The 15,986-nt window shown below is 48.2% G+C and overlaps 1 protein-coding gene across 3 annotated transcripts in view; it reads right to left on the bottom strand.

Annotated features, from left to right (window-relative positions):
- The window catches only part of INSR (insulin receptor), a 192,069-nt gene that overhangs the window by 45,742 nt on the left and 130,341 nt on the right, over positions 1–15,986 (bottom strand). For all 3 annotated transcript variants that reach the window (XM_050770036.1, XM_050770037.1, XM_050770038.1), the window contains exons 5-9: positions 15,342–15,486; positions 13,597–13,811; positions 11,027–11,153; positions 8,923–9,173; positions 4,387–4,554 (exon numbers count right to left, since the gene is read on the bottom strand). In XM_050770036.1, coding sequence (XP_050625993.1) covers positions 4,387–4,554; positions 8,923–9,173; positions 11,027–11,153; positions 13,597–13,811; positions 15,342–15,486 — 906 coding nt within the window. The remainder of the gene's footprint in view (positions 1–4,386; positions 4,555–8,922; positions 9,174–11,026; positions 11,154–13,596; positions 13,812–15,341; positions 15,487–15,986) is intronic.

Raw genomic sequence — 15,986 nt, 5'->3', positions numbered from 1 at the left:
TTCTCTTTAAGATGGAGTCTCATTCTGTAGCCAGGCTGGAGTGCAATGGCGTGATCTCACCTCACTGCAAGTTCCGCCTCCTGGGTTCACACCATTCTCCTGCCTCAGCCTCCCAAGTAGCTGGGACTACAGGCACCCGTCACCACACCTGGCTAATTTTTTGTATTTTCAGTAGAGACGGGGTTTCACCATGTTAACCAGGATGGTCTTGCTCTCCTGACCTCGTGATCTGCCTACCTCGGCCTCCCAAAGTGCTGGGATTACAGGCGTGAGCCACTGCGCCCGGCCGCTAATTTCTGTATTTTTAGTAGAAACGGGGTTTCACCATGTTGCCCAGGCTGGTCTCGAACTCCTGGCCTCAAAGTGATCCACCCACTTCGGCCTCCCAATGTGCTGGGATTACAGGCGTGAGCCACTGTGCCCGGTAAATCTCAACCATTTTAAGTGCACAGTTCTGTGGTATTAAGCGCATTCACAGTGTTGTGCAATCATCACCACCATCATCTCCGGAACTTTCTCATCTTCCCAAACTGAAACTCTGTCCCCAACCCGTCCCCTCCCCAGTCCCTGGCACTCCCCATTCTACTTTTTGTCTCTACGAATCTGAGGACTCTAGGGACCTCCTAGGAGTGAAATCACACAGAATTTGTCCTTAGTGAGTTTCCTTTTAATGATATTAACTTTGCGACAATTACAAATAAAACCATGTTTAAACGGTCCCTTGGTAATTAGAGATTTAGACTTTCGGAATTTTAAAAAAAAAAGAAAGAAAGAAATCTTTGAGTGACATTGCTGGTGGCAGCTCTCATGGGTGGTTCTGGTTACTTGAATGCAGGGCCAACAGCTTAGAGCTGAGCTGATGACTGGACTCACCCTGGAGTTATATAAAGCATCGAAGGAGATAAATCACGTTTGCAACCCTCGGTTCAGGCGGGGATGATGTCACACACACACATATAGCATATGAGCTTAGAGCTGGGACAGCTCCCAGAGATCATCTGTCCTCCCGCCCCTTCTCCCAAAAAGGAGGCAGACGGTGACTTGCTTGGGAACGTGGCCAAAACCCTTCAGCAGGTCAGGGCTGGAGCCAAGAGCAAATGTTGAGCTCCCGGCCGCAGCCACACCTCACTCGCCAGCGGCCCCCTGGCCTTCTCCTCCAGGGTCGTGGACTGAGAATATCACTAACAGAAAATATCTCAAGAAAAAGACATCAAGACACACAAGGAAACCAACACGAAAGAGAAAAATGGGCCCAGTGCAGTGGCTCATGCCTGTAATCCCAGCACTTTGGGAGGCTGAGGCAGGAGGATCGCTTGTGGTCAGGAGTTCGAGACCAGCCTGGGCAACATATCAAGATCCCCACCTCTAAAACATTATTATTATTATTATATATTTTTTCTCAGATGGAGTTTCACTTTTGTTGCCCAGGCTGGAGTGCAGTGGTGCGATCTCAGCTCATTGCAACCTCTGCCTTCCGGGTTCAAGCAATTCTCCTGCCTCAACCTCCTGAGTAGCTGGGATTACAGGCGCCTGCCACCATGCCCGGCTACTTTTTGTATTTTGAGTAGAGACGGGGTTTTGCCATGTTGGCCAGGCTGGTCTCGAAGTCCTGACCCCTGGTGGTCCGCCCACCTCGGCCTCCCAAAGTGCTGGGATTACATGTATGAGTCACTGCACCCAGCCTAAAAAATTATTTTAAACAATTAGCCAGGTGTAGTGTCTCAGGCCTATAGTTCTGAGTAGTCCAGCTACTCAGGAGGCTGAGGTGGGAAGATCGTTTGAGCCCAGGAGTTCAAGGCTGTAGTGAGCTATGATTGTGCCACTGTACTCCAGCCTGGACAACAGAGTGAGACCCCATCTTAAAAAAGAAAAAGAAAAAAGTGACAGATCCTTCTCCGGTTTGATGGGTTTTTAAAAAACCCAATGTTAAAATAATTTTAGGGCTGGGTGCAGTGGCTCACGCCTGTAATCCCAGCACTTTGGGAGGCTGAGGCGGGTGGATCATTTGAGGTCAGGCGTTCAAGACCACCCTGGCCAACATGATGAAACCCTGTCTCTACTAAAAACAAAAAAATTAGCTGGGTGTAGTGGCAGCACCTGTAATCCCAGCTATTCAGGAAGCTGAGGCACAAGAATTGCTTGAACCCGGCAGGTGGAGGTTGCTGTGAGCTGAGATCAAGCCACTGCACTCCAGCCTGGGTGACAGAATAAGACTCCGTCTCAAAAATAATAATAATAATAATAATTTTAAACTAATGTATACACGCTAGTTTGAGACTTTAAATATTAATCCATTTTCCTTCAGATGGACGGCAGTCCATTAAGTAACAAGATTAAGACTGAAAAATTTGTCATTAAGTTTTATAATAAAAATTATTTATGTAATTATTTATAAGTTATATTTATAAATATAATTTTTATACAATAAAATGATTACACAACATTGTGAATGCACTTAATGTCATTCGTATTTTTTTAATTTTAAATTTTTTTTTTTTTTTAATGGAGACAGGGTCTTGCTCTGTCACCCAGGCTGGAGTGCAGTGGAATAATCATAGCTCACTGCAGACTTGAACTCCTGGGCTCAAGAGATCCTGCCACCTGGGCCTCCTGAGTAACTGGGACTGCAGGTGTACACCACCATTGTTTAAAAATTTTTGTAGAGATGGGATCTTGCTATGTTGCTCAGGCTGGTCTCAAAGTCCTGGCCTCCAGTGATCCTCCCACCTTGGCCTCCCAATGTGCTGGGATTACAGGCATGAGTGCCAAGCCTGGTGGACATTTTTTTTTTTTTTTTTTTTGAGACGGAGTCTCGCTCTGTCGCCCGGGCTGGAGTGCAGTGGCCGGATCTCAGCTCACTGCAAGCTCCGCCTCCCGGGTTCACGCCATTCTCCTGCCTCAGCCTCCCACGTAACTGGGACTACAGGCGCCCGCCACCTCGCCCAGCTAGTTTTTTGTATTTTTTAGTAGAGACGGGGTTTCACCGGGTTAGCCACGATGGTCTCGATCTCCTGACCTCGTGATCCGCCCGTCTCGGCCTCCCAAAGTGCTGGGATTACAGGCTTGAGCCACCGCGCCCGGCCCCCTGGTGGACATTTTTAATTGACAGTGTGGGGTGGGAGATACGAGATAATCGATTTTTGCTGCCTTCGATCCTTACAACTAAGGGATCTCAGTGGGGCCAAAATCCTTCCCTGACTTTGTCAATAACCATGAGTTGTGTTTCTAGCTTTGCACGGAAGCGTTGCATGGGTTAACACAGCTGCATCCTGATCAGTGTGAGGAGGGATGAAGAGGACAAGGAAGACAGGGAGGGAGAACGAAGGAGAGGGAAGAGGAGAAAATCCCGAGGGAAATGGTGCCAAGACATGTGGAAAATCTGGTTTTGACACAAATCTTCAGAGTGTGTGCTTGTGTTATGGTGTTTAAAAATGTGTATGTAGGCCGGGCATGGTGGCTCACGCCTGTAATCCCAGCACTTTGGGAGTCCGAAGCGGGCAGATCACAAGGTCAGGAAATTGAGACCATCCTGGCTGACGGGGTGAAACCCCGTCTCTACTACAAATACAAAAAATTAGCTGGGTGTGGTGGCGGGCGCCTGTAGTCCCAGCTACTCGGGAGGCTGAGGCAGAAGAATGGCGTGAACCCGGGAGGTGGAGGTTGCAGTGAGCTGAGATCCGGCCACTGCACCCCAGCCTGGGTGACAGAACGAGACTCCATCTCAGGAAAAAAAAAAAAAAAAAAAAAAAAGTGTATGTATAAGCCATAGTGGCTCATGCCTATAATCCTAGCACTTTGGGAGGCTGAGGCAGGTTAATTGCTTGAAGCTGGGAGTTTGAGACCAGACTGAGCAATATAAGGAGACTCCATCTCTACAAAAAGAAGTTTAAAACTTAGCCAGGGCTGGGCACGGTGGCTCATGCCTGTAATCCCAGCACTTTGGGAGGCCGAGGCGGGTAGATCATTTGAGATCAGGAGTTCAAGACCAGCCTGGCCAACACGGTAAAACCCTATCTCTACTAAAAATGCAAAAATTAGCCGGGCGAGGTGGCAGGTGCCTGTAATCCCAGCTACTCGGGAGGCTGAAGCAGGAGAATCGCTTGAACCCGGGAGGCGGAGGTTGCGATGAGCCAAGATCGCGCCGTTGCACTCCAGCCTGGGCAACAAGAGTGAAACTCCATATCAAAAAAGTAAATAAATAAAGTAAATAAATAAATAGATAAAAACATGTATGTATGTTTTCGTATGAGATCGAACGGAGCGTGTGTGTGTGGCTCCCGACACTGAGACACGGGAAGGGATGGCTGCTCCGCTAGAGGTGAAGCAAAGTGCATCAGTTACATGTGGGCAAACCCCACCCATCCCAGCACAGCTGCCCGCACTCACCTTTGAGGCAATAATCCAGCTCGAACAGCTCACTGTCTTCCGCCTGCCTCTCCCAGAAAACCAGGTAGTGGGTGATGTTGCCATTGGGGTCGGAGGGCGGTTTCCACTTCAGAATAATCTGGGATGATGAGTTAGACACTGAGATTGGATCCAGGGGCACGGAGGGGTCTGCCAAAGAGAAAGGAAATGGGTCCATTGTGAGAAAGAGTGTGCACAAAAAGCTGGTGGACGGATGCCGGGGACACACTAAAGACATCATGAGAGCACTCATCCCAACACTTTGGGCGACCAAGGTGGGCAGATCACGAGGTCAGGAGATCGAGACCATCCTGGCCAACATGGTGAAACTCCGTGTCTATTAAAAGTAAAAAAAAAAATTAGCCAGGCGTGGTGGTGCACACCTGTAGTCCCAGCTACTGGGGAGGCTGAGGCAGGAGAATGGCTTGAACCCGGGAGGTGGAGGTTGCAGCGAGCCGAGATTGTGCCACTGCACTCCAGCCTCGCGACAGAGTGAGACTCTGTCTCAAAAAAAAAAAAAAAAAAAAAAGACATTATAAGGATGTTTGCTGCAGTGTTTTTGTTTTTTGTTTTGTTTTTGTTATGTTTTTTGTTTTGTCTGTTTTGTTTGTATTTTTTGTTTTTTGTTTGTTTCGGTTTTGGTTTCTGTTTTTTGTTTGTTTTGTTTTGTTTGAGACAGAGTCTTGCTCTGTGACCCAGGCTGGAGTGCAGTGGCGTGATCTTGGCTCACTGCAACCTCCACCTCCCGGGTTCAAGCCATTCTCCTGCCTCGGCCTCCTGAGTAGCTAGGACTACAGGCGCCCGCTACCATGCCTGGCTAATTTTTGTAGTTTTGGTAGAGATGGGGTTTTGGCATGTTAGCCAGGCTGGTCTCGAACTCCCGACCTCAGGTGATCCGCCTGCTTTGGCCTCCCAAAGTGCTGGGATTACAGGTGTGACCCACCGTGTCCGGCTGCCGCAGTGTTCTTTAACATCGGAGAAAACTGGAGACATACAGGGAATCCTCACCCAATCAGGGCACAGGATACCAAGCGGTAGCCCATTCACAGCCCACATTATGTGAGCATTCATTTATCCTTTTCTGCAACAAACACTAACGCTCTCTGACTATGAGCTAAACTCTCTCTGTTCTGGGCTCTGGGTAGATGCCGCTGAGGAAAGAGAGGATAGTGGGAAGAGACCAATAAACTCACATTTTTCCGATTAACATCTGTCCCTAATTGAACCCAGTCATGGGGCAGACTTGAAGCCACTGGATCGTGTTAATGACCTGGCATTCAGTCTACAAAACCTTCCCCTCAAGAACAGAGGTGGCTGACAGAGTGGCTCATACCTGTAATCCCAGCACTTTGGGAGGCTGAGGCGGGAGGATTGCTTGAGCTCAGGAGTTTGAGACCAGCCTGGGTCACATAGCAAGACCCCATCTCTACTAAAAATCATAAAAATCAGCCAGGCATGAGGAAGCACGCCTGTGGTCCCAGCTAGTTGGGATGCTGAGATGGGAAGATCGCTGGAACTCAGGAGGCTGATGCTGCAGTGAGCTGTGATCGCACGACTGCACTCCAGCCTGGGCGACAGAACAAGATCCTTTCTCAAAGAAAGAAAGAAAGAAAAAAAAAAAAAAAAAAAAAAAAAAAACCAACCAACCAAACAAAACCCAAAAAACCCAAAGTAACAGAGGTGGCCGAGGGAGCTGGGGGTGGTGGGGAAGGAGTCCAAACACCTGGGAGCTAGACGTTTCTGAAAACTGTCTTTTGGTATCACTGAAAGATATAGGATGAGAGGGGATTAACTGAAGAAGATAGGGTGATTTATACAGTTTGAATTCGAGGCCGGGCACGGTGGCTCATGCCTGTAATCCCAGCACTTCAGGTGACCGAATCACCTGAATCACCTGAGATCAGGAGTTTGAGACCACACCTGGCCAACATGGTGAAACCGTGTCTCTACTAAAAAAAAAACAAAAATTAGCTGGACATGGTGGTGGGCGCCTGTAATCTCAGCTTCCTGGGAGGCTGAGGCACGAGAATCTTGAACCCAGGAGGCAGAGGTTGCAGTGAGCCGAGAACGCGCCATTGAACTCCAGCCTGGGAGACAAGAGCGAAACTCCGTTGAAAAAAAAAAAAAAAGGGCTGGGCGCGGTGGCTCACGCCTGTAATCCCAGCACTTTGGGAGGCCGAGGCGGGCGGATCATGAGGTCAGGAGATCAAGACTACAGTGAAACCCTGTCTCTACTGAAAATACAAAAACTTAGCCGGGCATGGTGGCAGGCGCCTGTAGTCCCAGCTACTCGGGAGACTGAGGTAGGAGAATGGCGTGAACTCAGGAGTTGGAGCTTGCAGTGAGCCGAGATTGCGCCATTGCACTCCAGCCTGGGCGACAGAGCAAGACTCTGTCTAAAAAAAAAGCTGATTTTGAGCCTATAGGACGGGGTTTCTCATCCTCAGCACTGTTGGCTTTTGGGGCTGGATAATTCTTTGTCATGATGGAGGGTGCATCCTGTGTGTTGCAGGACATGAAACAGCCTCTCTGGCTTCCACCCACGAAATGCCAGTGGTTTCATCTCCACAGCTGTGACAACCAAAAATGTCTCTAGACATTGATTGGCAACTGTTCCCTGGAAGAGCAGTTAACCCCATTTGGGAACTACTGCTATAAGAGAAGCACTTAGGTTTTAAATATATAAAAATATTTAAAAAATATTTTTATATATTTAAAAATATAATTAGGCTGGGCCCAGTGGCTCACGCCTGTAATCCCAGTACTGTGGGAGGCCAAGGTGGGCGGATCATTTGAGGTCAGGAGTTCCAGAGCAGCCTGGCCAACATGGTGAAGCTCCGTCTCTATTAAAAATACAAAAATGGCTGGGCGTGGTGTCTCACGCCTGTAATCCCAGCACTTTGGGAGGCCAAGGCAGGCGGATCACCTGAGATCCGGAGTTTGAGACCAGCCTGACCAACATGGAGAAAGCTTGTCTCTACAAAAAAAAAAATACAAAATTAGCCAAGCGTGGTGGCGCATGCCTGTAATCCCAGCTACTCAGGAGGCTGAGGCAGAAGAATTGCCTGAACCCAGGAGGCAGAGGTTGCAGTGAGCTGAGATAGCGCCATTGCACTCCAGTCTAGGCAACAAGAGCGAAACTCAGTCTCGAAAATAAAACAAAACAAAACAAAACAAAAGTTGACATGGTGGCTCACGCCTGTAATCCCACCAAGGTGGGCGGATTGCAGGTCAAGAGATCGATACCATCCTGGTCAACATGGTGAAACCCGTCTCTACTAAAAATACAAAAACTAGCTGGGCATGGGTGGCATGCCTGGTAGTTGCAGCTACTTGGGTGGCTGAAGCAGGAGAATCACTTGAACCGGGACAGGGAGGTTGCAGTGAGCTGAGATCACACCACTGCACTCCAGCCTGGGCAACAGAGTGAGACTCTGTATCAAAAAACAAAACAAAACAAAACAAAACAAAAATTAGCCAAGCATGGTGGTGCACACCCGTAATCCCAGCTACTTGGGAGGCTGAGGCAGGAGAATCACTTGAACCTGGGAGGTGGAGGCTGCAGTGAGTCCAGATAGTGCCACTGTACTCCAGCCTGGGTGACAGAGTGAGACTCCATCTCCAACAAACAAACAAAACATAATTAAATTGCTATGAAATACTCCAGGCCAAAACAAACAAACAAACCAAACAAAACAAAACAAAACAAAACAAAAAGAAGTAACAAGTGGGAAGAGGGAAAAGACATCGAGATGAAACAAAAGTGACCAAAGGTTGAAGCTGGGAGGCGGCTGCCTGTGGGGCTGTCGTTCTTTCTATGTTGTGAATATTTGAAAATTTTTCATAATAGGATGAAAAATATAAATATTCCCATCAAGTGGCTTGTTGCTACTACCTCATCTGAAACTATAAACCTTAATACTCAGCTCCTTTAAAAGCCAATAACTGACTGGGTGAGGTGGCTCACACTTCTAATCACAGGACTTTGGGAGGCCAAGGCAGGAGGATCACTTGAGGCCAGGGGTTCAAGACCAGCCTGGGTAACAAAGCAATGTTCTGTCTCCACAAAAAATACAAAAATTAGCTGGCTGTGGTGGTGCATGCCTGTAGTCCCAGCTACTCAGGAGGCTGAGATGGGAGAATTACTTAAACTGGGGAGGCAGAGGTTGCAGTGAGCCAAGATCGTGCTGTTGCACTCCAGTCCAGGTGACGAAGCCAGACTTTGTCTCAAAAAAGATAGCCACACATAGTGGTATACTCTGATAATTCCTTCTACTTAGGAGGCTGAGGCAGGAGGATTGCTTGAGCCTGGGAGTTTGAGGCTGCAGTGAGCCGTGAACATGCCACTGCACTGCACTCCAGCCTGGGTGACAAAGTAAGACCCTGTCTCCAAAAAAAAAAAAAAAAAAAAAGGTAATAACCGTATCAAGGAGCATTTTATACAACCTCGCCACGTCAGCCTGTTAAAAGCCAGAGGTCCGATTCATAGACAAATTCACATTCCCAAGACACACTCACTGGTGGCATCTGTCTGGACATAAATGATGTCACTCTTGGCTCCATAGGTCCGGCGTTCATCCGAAAAGGTGACCAGGGTCTTGACAAAGATGGCATACTGGGTCCAGGGCTTGAGACCCCGCATTAGCCATCCTGGGTGGTTCTGTGATTTGGGGTCGTTGGACCTCAGGGGCGGGTCAATGTCTACCACCGTCCAGCTGTTGGAACCACACGCATCCTGCCCATCAAACTCCGTCACATTCTGGTAAGGGCTTTCAAGACAAAACAGCAAGGCGGTTACCTTTATAAGACCATCACATTACGGCCGGGCGCGGTGGCTCAAGCCTGTAATCCCAGCACTTTGGGAGGCCGAGATGGGCGGATCACGAGGTCAGGAGATTGAGACCATCCTGGCTAACACGGTGAAAGCCCGTCTCTACTAAAAATACAAAAAACTAGCCGGGCGAGGTGGCGGGCGCCTGTAGTCCCAGCTACTCGGGAGGCTGAGGCAGAAGAATGGCGTGAACCCGGGAGGCGGAGCTTGCAGCGAGCTGAGATCCGGCTACTGCACCCCAGCCTGGGCGACACAGAAAGACTCCATCCCCCCCCAAAAAAAAAGACCGTCACATTGAGCACCGTGCAGGTGAGACCTGGGAAGTTATATCCTGTAGGGTCACATCTTACTCACCCAACAATCTTATGCCGCAAGAAAAAATAACTCGGGAACAGCCGAAGAGAAAGAAACCGCCAAACCTGACATCTCAATGAAAAAAACACAGCTTGGGTATCCCTTATTCAAAATACTTGGGATTTGGCCAGGCGTGGTGGCTCACGCCTGTAATCCCAGCACTTTGGGAGGCTGAGGTGGGTGGATCATTTGAGGCCAGGAGTTCGAGACCAGCCTGGCCAACATGGCGAAACCTCATCTCTACTAAAAATACAAAAATTAGCAAGGCATGGTGGTGGGCGCCTGTAATCCCAGCTGCTCAGGAGGCTGAGGCAAGAGAATCGCTTGAACTCAGGAGCAGAGGTTGCAATGAGCCGAGATCGCACCACTGCACTTCAGCCTGGGTGACAGAGCGAGACTGTCTAAAAATAAATAAATAAATAAATGACTGGGACCAGAAGTGTTTTAGATTGTGGATATTTTTGGGTTTTGAAATATTTGCATTTTACTAGTTAATTTGCATTGTACCGGTTCAGCATCTCGAATCTCAAAATCTGAAATCTGAAATGCTCCAATGAGCTTTTCCATTGAGCATCAGGTCGGCCCTCAAAAAGCTTTGGATTTTGGAGCATTACAGATTTCAGATTTTCAGATTAGGGATACTCAATCTGTAATAATAGTAATAGCAGGAATTTCCTCACAAGTTATTGATAAGATTAGACTGTAAGTTCTCAGCAAGGCACAAGATCAATCTTGGGGGCTAGAACTATTATTAATATTACACTGGCCAGGTGTGGTGGCTCATGCCTGTAATCCCAGCACTTTGGGAGGCCAATGTGGGCGGAACACCTGAGGTCAGGAGTTTGAGACCAGCCTGAGCAACATGGCAAAACACGTCTCTACCAAAAATACATAAATTAGCTGGGTGTGATGGTACATGCCTGTAATCCCAGCTACTCAAGAGACTGAGGCAGGAGAATTGCTTGAACCCAGGAGGCAGAGGTTGCAGTGAGCCAAGATCGTGCCACTGCACTGCAGCCTGGGTGATAGAGCAAGACCCCGTCTCAAAAAAAAAAAAAAAAAAGTTGGGGAAAAAAATGAAAAATAGATAAGCAATACATTTGATGACATGCGCTCAGTAGACTGAGCTCCTGACTACAAAGGATATCTGATGAGACATACACAGGCAAGGCAAAAGGGAATATTGTCCCAGGAAACTGGCCAGTCTGGGCTTCTACGGGAAAGCTGCCCGCTTCCATTTTCGGCATTTGATAAAAGCAGACATTATTGACTTTGTAGACCATTGACCGGTGAGATTGTAAAAAGGAACCTAAGGTATTTATTCCAGGAGGAGGAGGGAGATAGAGAGGAACCCGAGAGGGGCAGATTGGGGCACAAACGAGGCAAGCACAGAGCCAGCCGGCCCTCGCCTCTGCAAGGTCTAACTCTTCCACTTACGCCTCTTTGTAGAACAGCATGAACCCCAGGAGGTCTCGGAAGTCGGGGGGCCAGTACGGCTCCCATCTCAGCAAGATCTTATCGAAAGATGTCCGAATGTAAGAAAATTTAAGTAACTCATTTTCACCTGGGAAAGTTAAAACAAAAGGCAAAAACAAGCTATTTCAGTGTAGTTTCAGACCAAAGCCTGGGACCCCCACACTTCCTGGAGGGACTGTGAGAAGGGAGCGGTCCGGCTGCTATTCCCCTAAGGGTCTCCTCCCCATGTGCCTGGCTGAGTATGAATGGGGGGAGATTCAAAGGCAAGAAACGGTTTTGCAACTTGGCCGCTCACGCTCACGTAAGCCAATGACTTGACTCAGCCAGACACTCAACTGAATAAGGGCGATCTGTGCCCGCGCGAGAAGGACAACCGGCCAACAGTTATTGGAGGAAGGGATTTCCAAGGATGATGTTTGTCCTGACACAATGTTGTCTCACACGTGGACTTCTAAGACTGACCTGGAAGGAGGTGCAACTCCAGTGCAAATAAACCCATGCCAAGTGAGTTTAGAGAGCCTGCAGACCATTAGACATTGGAGAGACGCATCTAAGTAATTCTCTACCCTCTCCTAAACCTCACCCCAACCTCGTTCTCTCTTCTTGTACTATTTTTTTTTTTTTTTTTTTGAGACAGAGTCTTGCTCTGTTGCCAAGGCTGGAGTGCAGTGGCAGGGTATCTGCTCACTATAACCTCCACCTACCAGGTTTAAGCAATTCTCATGCCTCAACCTCTCAAGTAGCTGGGATTACAGGCACCCACCACCACGCCCAGCTAGTTTTTGTATATTTTTTTTAGTAGGGATGGGGTTTCACCACATTGACCAGGCTGCTCTCGAACTCCTGACCTCAAGTGATCTGCCCGCCTCGGCCTCCCCAAGGGTTGGGATTACAGGCGTGAGCCACCATGCCCGGCCCTTGCACTACATTTTGACATAAGTAGCTAACTCCCCATGGAGGTGTCACAGAAGCCCCTGGCAGCTCACTGCTCAGAATCTGTCAGGGAAGTGCAGTCAGCAGGCAGCCTGCAGCTGCAGAAACTGCAGGACCCGCTGTAGCATTCCAGCCAAGACCTGATTCTCCCTGGACAGCCCCCACCTGTGACTGAGCTTGGTGGATACCTGGCCGTCCCATTGCAATGCAGAACTTCCCTGTAGACAACCGTGGCCTTGAGCCCTTTCTGGGTTTGGACAAGACTCAGGGATGCACCACTGGCTGAGGCTCTCCCAGCCCTATCCTCCTTCCTTCCTGCTCTCTGTTCACAGAGGTCAGACCTACGCTATTGTCAAAAGGCTCCTCATGGCTGGGCATGGTGACTCACACCTGTAATCCCAGCACTTTGGGAGCCCGAGGCAGGAGGATCACATGAGATCAGGATTCAAGACCACCCTGGCCAACATGGCAAAACCCTGTCTCTACTAAAAATACAAAAAAAATTAGTCGGGCATGGTGGCACGTGCCTATAGTCCCAGCTACTCTGGAGGCTGAGGCGAGAGAATTACTTGAATCCAGGAGGAGGAGGTTGCAGTGAGCCAAGATCGCACCACTGCACTCCAGCCTGGGTGACAGAGCAAGACTCTGTCTCAAAAAAAAAAAAAAAAAAGGAAGCTCTTCCTCTCTTTCACATTTCATGGGTATTACCCTCTATACATTTTCTGCACTCCTAAACTTCAACTTGGCAGTCACTTCACAGGAGATGCAGACTGACATAGGTATTTTACTCAACTCTGAACTCTTCAGCATCAGCCTGATACACATATAAGAAGATGTCATTCATTCATCCATCATTCATTCAGTGCTTGTATGACTTCACCCCATATCAGGTACTATATTGCATGCAGTAAGCATAGTGATAATATTAATAAATGTGCAGAATCTGCCCTCAGTAAGAAAGCCTATCACACAATGGGTTGTTAGAGGGAAATAACACCCCCGGGGGGCCACTGTGATGGATGAGAGAGGACAGCCACATTATCTGGTTTGTGGACCACTTACAGCAGGGGTCCCCAGCCCCTGGGCCACAGACCAGTATGCTCCATGGCCTGTTAGGAACAGGGCTGTACAGCGGGAGGTGAGTAATGGGCGAGCAAGTGAAGCTTCATCTGTATGTACAGTCACTCCCCATCGCTCGCATGACCACCTGAGCTCTGGCTCCTATCAGATTAGTGGCAGCATTAGATTCTCATAGGAGCATGAACCCCATTGTGAACTGTGCACGTGAGGGATCCAGACTGTACACTCCTTATGAAAATCTAATGCCTGATGATCTGCCACTGTCTCCCATCACCCCCAGCTGGGACCATCTAGTTGCAGGAACATAAGCTCAGGGCTCCCACTGATTCTACCTGATAGTGAGTTGTACAATTCTTTCATTATATATTACAATGTAACAATAATAGGAATAAGGTGCACAATAAATGTAATGCACTGAATCATGCCGAAACCATCCCCACCCCCTACCAATCCGTGGAAAAACCGTCTTCTACTAAACCGGTCCCTGGTGCCAAAAAGGTTGGGGACCAGTGACTTACAGGATGCCTGGTCCCCATTTGTCTTCAGGGCAATGTCATTTCTCTCCTGGCGCCCCTTGGTTCCTGAAACTTCTTCCATCTTGTGGATTTCTGACAAGCAGAGTTTGGGGTTATAGTGGAAGAAGAGTTTCCCCTGAGTGATGGTGAGGTTGTGTTTGCTCCAGTCCCAGAGCTGCCTTAGGTTCTGGTTGTCCAAGGCATAGAAGGAGTAGTTCCTATGGAAATAACACACACATCTAGTCATTCAACAGCTGGTCTTCTACAGCTCCAAGATGGTATGGCCATGCCTGGAGTTGATCTTGTTCAGTGCTGTATCCCTAATCCTCTCCACTTGCTTGGCACATACTCAACATATATTTGTTGAATGGGGATAACGGGGGAAGTTGAGGAAGTTTTCATGGCCAGGAAGGAGGCTCAGCTCAGTCTTGAAGGGGGGTGGTGAGTCTGTGATGGACTGAGGAATAGGTTTTGCAGAAACCAATTTCTGCAAACAGGGGAAATACCGATGACACAGAGGCACCTAAGTTGAGCTCAGGGAAGAGCCAAGTAGCCTGTTTTGGCCAATAGGTGACAGGAAATAGCTGGAGTTGCAATGGACCAGACCCTCTAGTATACTGCGTGCCAGACCAAGACCAAGAACGTGTGACCGTCCTTAATAAGCAGAAAGGAGCCACTGAAGGTTTTTGTTTGTTTGTTTGTTTTTTAAATGAGACGGAGTCTCACTCTGTTGCCCAGAGACTACATTGTCTGCTGGAGTGCACTCCAGCAGACAATATAGTCTAAACTAGATTGTTTAGACCACCTTCTCGAATCACGTACCAGCTCATGTTGATTAACATGTCCTTTTGTCCCTTTCCCCATTGGCTGTCTGTTCTACAGATGTGAGGCTGGGGCTGAGGCAGCCATCTAGTGACCATGAAGAGCACAAAGATGGAAAGAACCTGGGTCTTCCACAGACCTCCTGCCTATGAGTCAATCTTGATCTGCGTAAAACACAGTTAGTCTGAGTTCCTGCTGTTTTACTAACAGAGTTTCTAGGACCTCAAGGAGAAGGCTGGAATATATTGGAATACACTGAGATGGAGTCCATCCCAGAAATTAGGATGGACAACTGGGACTAAGAAGAAATGTCCATTTTGTGCACGTTAAACTCTACTTACAATGTAGCCCAAACAGCCGGATGCCCTATTTAGCAAAAATTCCAGCCTGGGCCCTTGGAGGATGGGCACCAAGGTTGGGCTGCTCCCACTTTTGTTTCTCAAGAATGACTATAAAACAGCTTTTACAATTTTTGGCTGGATGGACCTCTAGGCACATTCCAAGTTCTTTTCTCCTGAGGTTTTGTCACATAACTTTTATTTGTTTTTTTAAAAATCCTTAAGTTTTTCTTCTTTTTTTTTTTGTGGACCGAGTCTCGCTCTGTCACCCAGGCTGGAGTGCAGTGGTGTGATCTTGGCTCACTGCAACCTCTGTCTCCTAGGTTCAAGCTATTCTCCTGCCTCAGCCTCCCAAGTAGCCAGGATTACAGGTGTGCACCACCACACCTGGCTAATTTTTGTACTTTTAGTAGAGATGGGGTTTCACTATGTTGGCCAGGCTGGTCTTGAACTCCTGGCCTCAAGTGATCCACCCGCATCGGCCTCCCAAAGTGATGGTATTACAGGCATCAGCCACCGCACCTGGCCAAAAAAAATCCTTGTTTTTCTAATGCCCAAACTTCCTAGTTAGCACTCAGGCCCACGTACCCGATTTCCAAGGTCTCTCCTCGAATCAGACGTAACTTCCGGAAGAAGGAAAGTGACACCAGAGCGTAGGATCGGCGGATTTTTAGATAACCTGAAATTTCTTCAATGAGGCCGAGGTTGGCTTCTAGCTCAGCTGCCAGATTATCTAAGGAAAGGAGAGAATATTCAGTGGGTTTCTATAGAAATATTTCAATCTTCTCATGATTCTCCATGGTGAGAAGATAACCCTCAGGCTGTAAATGATTGGACATACCCAGCTCAAAACTCATCATGCTGGCCAGGCGCGGTGGCTCACACCTGTAATCCCAGCACTTTGGGAGGCTGAGGTGGGCGGATGACCTGAGGTCGGGAGTTCGAGATCAGCCTGACCAACATGGAGAAACCCCATCTCTACTAAAGATACAAAAAAAAATTAGCCAGGTGTGGTGGCGCATGCCTGTAATCCCAGTTACTCGGGAGGCTGAGGCAGGAGAATTGCTTGAACCCGGGAGGCGGAGGTTGCGGTGAGCCAAGATTGCACTATTGTACTCCAGCCTGGGCAACAAGAGCGAAACTCCGTCTCAAAAAAAAGCAAAAAACAAAAATCAAAACAAAACAAACAAACAAACAAAACCTCATCATGCTTAGAACACAATCTGTAGTTCT

This window comes from Macaca thibetana, chromosome 19 (assembly GCF_024542745.1).
Source record: "Macaca thibetana thibetana isolate TM-01 chromosome 19, ASM2454274v1, whole genome shotgun sequence".
NCBI lineage: Eukaryota > Metazoa > Chordata > Mammalia > Primates > Cercopithecidae > Macaca > Macaca thibetana.
Note: the sequence above shows the minus strand (reverse complement) of the source record. Positions and strands in the feature narration are given on the sequence as shown.